The sequence below is a fragment of the Lathyrus oleraceus genome, chromosome 1 (assembly GCF_024323335.1).
Source record: "Lathyrus oleraceus cultivar Zhongwan6 chromosome 1, CAAS_Psat_ZW6_1.0, whole genome shotgun sequence".
Lineage (NCBI taxonomy): Eukaryota > Viridiplantae > Streptophyta > Magnoliopsida > Fabales > Fabaceae > Lathyrus > Lathyrus oleraceus.
Window position 1 is genome coordinate 442,735,133 of NC_066579.1, and position 6,119 is coordinate 442,741,251.

Genomic DNA, 6,119 nt, shown 5'->3' on the forward strand with positions numbered 1-6,119 from the left:
CGACCCAGATTTTTTAAACCTGACTCAAATCCCTGTAATGGCGAATATATATTCGTCAGAGGGTCCGCATATGTTGATGTCGAATTATGTAAATTTGTCATCATCGTCGTTGGCATGCCATAGGGTTGTTCGCGACCATTCACTGGCATCGAAAAACCGCTAACATAAGGCCTAAAATCTTGATTTCCCCTTGGAGTGGGAGTCCCCGGTGACCCTTGTGTCCCTAAAGGATTCGTTGGTGGGGCTTGTGGCCCCACGTAAGACAAAATAGGCCTACTATGGGCCCTCGAACGCACGGGCGCCGAATTTTCCGTGGCTGGTACCACTTCGACAGTAGATGCCACCACCGTACTTCCCCCTGGTGCTGACGTAGAAGGTGATTCTCCATTGTTATTTGAAGGATTCTTACTATCTGATGGGTTCACCATTCTCCTCGTGTACCCTCTCCTTGATCTATCCTCGTTGGTTGTGGCAACTTTACCACTTCTCAATAACATGCAACGAGATTATACAAAGAGATATTGAAGAATGAAGAAACAAAAAAAATTTCCTTTTAGAAAATACTAGCACCGGTCCCACTGGGCGTGCCAATTTGTTTACCGTGAAAATTGGTAAACAACCGCTGGTCTTCCAAATTACAGAAACTTTGGTTACTCGCAGGATCAACCAGATTGATCCTAGGACATGTGCTATTGTTCTAAAAGTCATATACGAGAATATGGACAGTTCGACAATATCCTTAAATAAAAATATTTGATGAAAGCGTTCTTAAGAAGATAAATGATAAAAATGCAAGTGAAGTATAAAACAACGCTTAATAAAAAGACTGATAGTAAAAGACAATTGTTAAACAAGAAGATATAAAAAAACTTTAATTGATATGAGTATAATGGTGTTATCACACGTACATTCTCAATTGTACTCTTTTCTCTACACACTAGATACTTTGAGTAAATATGATTGATTGTACAGTAAATTGAACACACTAATCCTAACATAAGGACACCTATTTATACTAAATTGAAATAACTGTCTCCAACGAATCTTCTCTCAGGCGCTGACACGTGACACTCAGCATGTCTTCGACCCATGAGTACGTTCTACGTATCCTTTCTTATCAAAAGTGGATAAGAATAAAATATGGTTACTCCTTTGTCATTCAAAATTCAAATATGTGTCGAACAACCCTTTCGTCAAAGTAACATTCTGAACTTGAAATTATCCCTAAGTTTCACATTCATCTTCTTACGCAGAAGACAGATTTTGACACACCCTGAGTTTGATATTCTTGTCGAACAACAAATCCGTCAAAATCTTAGATAACTCCAAAGATCATTTTCTTTCCTTATTTTATCACGTCTAACCTGATGTCGAAATTCTCACCTAACAATTTCCATCATCAATCGAGCATAAATAAAAAAATAGGTTAAGAGTTGATAAGTGTTTCAATAGCCATCGAGACAAACGTATTGGAATGACTGCGTATGAAATCGGCAAACACATAAGACATTAATTAATTTTCCCCTATTAATAATATTATAATTAATAAACAATATATTTAATAATTATTTACATTATTAATTACTTCTACTCATTAATATTTAATTATTAAATGATTAATTTTAGTATAATGTCATACCAATATTTTAAAATAAAAAATGTGATTTGGCGGAATGCACGTCTCTGATTATTTGATAGTGAAAAAATATTTTACACTGTCATAGCATATTCTTTTTTTGTCTTAGTATAATTTGCATATTTATTATTCCATAAATTAAACTCAAATTAATCAAAACCGAACGGCTACTAGTTAGAAATTAGGTCAATGCCGTTGTTTGCGGGTTCATAATATGAAAAACAGATCGACCTCCGAACCCTAATTTCCTCAACTTCAAAATTAAAGCCATTAATTGGGAAAAGCAAGTTTTCAGCTTTTTAATTAGAGTTTCAGGTTATAACAATTCTGCTTTTACTTTCATCAGTTTTATATACTCAAATTATTTGTGTGAATTTGGGGACTAAGTTGAATGGTAAATGTATGTAATTATTGTTTTCATAAAATTTGACTTAATGTTGAAAAACAATGAAATGAAATAACTGTTTGGATTGAACTAATTTTTACATCATAAGCACTTATATGATAATCACTTATCTTATAAGTGCTACTAAGTTAATTGGTTTCTTACTTTTGTGGATGACAATATTTGTTCTTTTTCACTAGGTTGAAGGATTTGAAGACTTTTTCAATATGTTGGCTAGTCATCCTGAGAAAAGAATATCGTTCAATCGATCGATTAGTTATGGCGATCTGGTTATTGTTTACGAGAGGCATGACAATATGAAGGCTGTAACAGTGTCTGAGGGTTCGGTTTTACAGAATCGTTTTGGTGTTTTTAAACATTCAGATTGGATTGGAAAGCCTTTTGGGGGTAAAGTATTCAGCAGTAAGGGTGGTTTTGTTTACTTGTTAGCTCCCACACCAGAACTATGGACTCTGGTGTTAAGTCACAGGACTCAAATTCTTTATATTGCGGATATTAGTTTGGTTGTCATGAACTTGGAGATTGTTCCTGGTTGTTTGGTTCTTGAATCGGGAACTGGAAGTGGGTCTTTAACTACTTCACTTGCAAGAGCAGTCGCACCTAAAGGACATGTCTATACATTTGATTTCCATGAACAAAGGGCTGCACTGGCTAGGTAACAAATAAGGAAGAAGATACTGAGATTCTTCCTTTAGAAATTGTATTTTACATAATATGATGTTTTGTCTGTATGTATGTAGCTTTCACATGTGACTTCTGGATTATTTTGAATGATTTAAGTTTGATACATAGTGAATGTGAAACTTTTTGTACTGTTTTTCAATCAATACCGTTGCCTAACAAGTTCAACTTGATTTTTTTAATTATTTTGTAGGGATGATTTTGAGAGAACAGGTTTAAGCAGCTTAATCAGTGTGGGAGTTAGGGACATTCAGGGCAAGGGATTTCCTGATGAATTTATTGGCAAGGCCGACTCTGTATTTTTGGATCTACCTCAACCTTGGTTGGCCATTCCTTCCGCTGCAAAAATGCTTAAACAAGATGCCACATTGTGCTCATTCTCTCCGTGTGTTGAACAAGTACAACGATCGTGTGATGCTCTTCAGTCCTGCTTCACAGGTACTTTCGAGACCAATTTACTATCCAACAACGTTTTCATTTTTCATTTTTACTTTGTATGAGGGTAAATGAAATGACATTTGATTGTACTATCCTTTTTAGTTATGATAAAGAGAAGATAGAAGCAAACTAGAGTGAATACATTTTCGAAAATAATGAAAACAATGTTTTAAAAAGTTCGAGTTTAAAAAAATATTCTATCTATTTTAAAAACACATTTTCATAAACTTCGATGATGATTTCTTCTTTCTTTCATCATCTATATTTTCTGATTTTCCTCCATTTTTTGCATCTTCTTTCTGTTTCAAGTTACTTATGCAACATGCATCAACTTTCTACAGAATTCTGTTAGAATCAGTTTGGATCCTACTGATTTACTCTTAATTTACTGGATAATTGTGAATTTATTGATGAAACTTTGGAAATAAATTTCGAACAAAGTTGTATTGCAAAAGACAAATAAAACTGCATTAAGAGATATAAAAGGGGAAATAACCTTAAATTACTGTCCACTGGGAGTTAGAGATGTTTCCACTATTGTTTAGCTATGATTAATCTCTATCGGGGAACCTGCTTGACACATAAAGCGGGTTCTTTCCTCCCAACATAAAGCGGGTTCGAACCGCTGACTTTACTTAAGTTGATTCTTCTATTCTATTTATTCTTACATGTATTCTAACATAAGATACAACTTAGCCTGCACCCTATCTCATAATGGGTCCACTAACAAGTCCTATGTTTATATTTTGCTTATGTGAAAGATATAAGAACATTTGAGGTACTCTTACGCCAATATGAAGTTCGGGAAGAGAAAATGGAAAGCTTTCATGGAGATGACAATGGTTCTAATGGTTCTCTTTCTCGCAAGAGGAGACAGTGTTCAGATGGAAACTATGTTCTCAGCGATTCTACTTCTTCTGTCATGGCTAGACCTTGTGGTGAAGCTCGAGGTCACACAGGCTATTTGACATTTGCAAGACTTAAATGCTTTTTATGACCAGGTTCTTCAATCATGTCCTTCAATTTTGGTAGCAGAGAAAAACTATTGTATTCTTCGTACTTTTCAATTTGAGCATGATGCAAGAAATTGTTGTTGTTGTTGTTTGTTATAAACTTAAAATTATAGGTTTTGAAAGGGAGTTTTTTGTATATCTTATGTGCATGGCTACAAACATGCCCGAGAAAATACTAAACAGTGCGAAAATATGTGAGACATTCCACAATTAATTTTATTCATTTTCCATTTATTCTCACCAGCAAGGTGATTGATTTATGTTATTAGTAGTTTCTTGGCACTAAAAGGTCCATACTTTGTTTACACTATAAAGTCAGTGTATTGCATTTTAATTAAGCAAATCCTTTAACTTAGCTTATTAAATAAATCATAAAATTTAGTTTTAGATTCATTTTTCTTATTTGTTTTCAAGTTGATCCTTTGAGTTTCAAAATGTTAACTTCATTCCCCTAGCATAGCCAGTAGGTTCTCATCCATATCCAATGCACTTTCCCCTCTCCTCTTCTCTTCCTTCCATATTCTTCTCTTCACATATCTCTCATTCACCTCCTCTCTTTCATTCTCTCTTCTTTTCTTCTGGTTGAGATTTTGATATTTATTATAATTGATTTGATAGTATCTTTAAAAATTATAATAGGATTGCATTCCTATTTAAATTGTATGTCTTAGTATCATATTGATATTAATTATTATTACCATGATGTGTTGTTAATTTATGATTGAGTTTATGTATCCTATAAGTTGGAAGTGTTATAATAGTTATTATTAATAATTCTTTTCTCTTATCTTTTACTGATAATCACAAATTCAACATGGTAGTTTTTCTTTGGGTTCCACTGTCAAGGCTACCCCTAATTTTTTATTTATTTTCATTTGGTCAACGTGGAGCACGAATCCACAACCACAAAATTCAGAGCCTTGTTTTTTTTTATCGTTTGAGAGCATCAACAATGCCTGAGTCTCAATTTTAAGAGGTAATTTTCAGAGCTTTTGGAGCACGATTTTGTGGAGCATTCGAGTCATTGGAGAGCTTATTTTCTATAGATTTTGACGGAGACTCCTTATCAACTCATGGTAATCGGTATTGTCACTATAAGTAGTTAAATTGTTTAGATTATGTCTTTCTAAGATGAACCTAGCTCTACTATGTTGGAGCATTTGTCCGTTTGATATTACTTGAGTTATTTTTTGTTATTATCTTATTTATTTGGTCTTATATTCATTGTTTTTACGTGTTAATGAGCGCACAAATTGATATCAGTTGAGTAGGGATTATTGACTATAAGTCTATCGATCTGAATTAGGATAATTATTCAATTTAGTAATTAACTATGATTATGTAATTATAAGTTGTGGTTAGGGAATTAACGAAATTAGTAACGCCTAATTTAACTTTGAATTGACCTAAGGAATTAGAGAATTGTTTGTAAATTAGTGAGTTGTAACACCAAGAAATTAAGTGCAATGACCTTGTTAATTTTCGATTAAAATTTTATTGTTAATTTATCTAAATTTATCTAGTACACATTTCATCAATAAGTATAATTAGGGGATTGAAAATAAAGATCTAATCGTCTTTCATAGTCCGAATTTTCTCTGTTTATTTTATTATTCTTATTTGCAAACCAAACACCATTGAAAACCCTAATTATTTCTTTTAAATTGTTTTGTTTTACCTTGATAAATTTACAATCTCAATGGAGATGAATTTATTTTATTACTTTATCACTATTGATACACTTGTTAATTTAGTCCTTTAGATATATAGAAGGGAATTAGTATTAAGTATTTTGCATCGATAACTATTATCAATAATTCTTTTCTCTTATCATTTACTGATAATAACAAATTCAACATGATATCTAAATCATGGTTTTTCTTTAGGTTGTGCTGTCAAGGCTAACCCTTTTTATTTATTATTTATTTTCATTTGGCCAACGGGG

The 6,119-nt window shown here is 32.9% G+C and overlaps 1 protein-coding gene across 1 annotated transcript; it reads left to right on the forward strand.

Moving 5' to 3' along the window:
• The first annotated feature begins 1,776 nt into the window (after positions 1-1,776).
• On the forward strand, positions 1,777-4,408 carry LOC127081659 (uncharacterized). Its single transcript, XM_051021895.1, has 4 exons — positions 1,777-1,951; positions 2,222-2,697; positions 2,917-3,161; positions 3,923-4,408. Exons 2-4 carry the CDS (start codon positions 2,249-2,251, stop codon positions 4,156-4,158), a joined length of 930 nt encoding a protein of 309 aa, XP_050877852.1. The 5' UTR covers positions 1,777-1,951; positions 2,222-2,248; the 3' UTR covers positions 4,159-4,408.
• Positions 4,409-6,119: the final 1,711 nt, after the last annotated feature.

Bases quoted from the DNA above. Each gene is read 5' to 3' on its own strand.
- LOC127081659 (XM_051021895.1), top strand. From the start codon at position 2,249: ATGTTGGCTAGTCATCCTGAGAAAAGAATATCGTTCAATCGATCGATT. The intron at 2,698-2,916 runs GTAACAAATAAG...ATTATTTTGTAG, and splicing joins CAAAGGGCTGCACTGGCTAG to GGATGATTTTGAGAGAACAG. The intron at 3,162-3,922 runs GTACTTTCGAGA...CTTATGTGAAAG, and splicing joins TCTTCAGTCCTGCTTCACAG to ATATAAGAACATTTGAGGTA.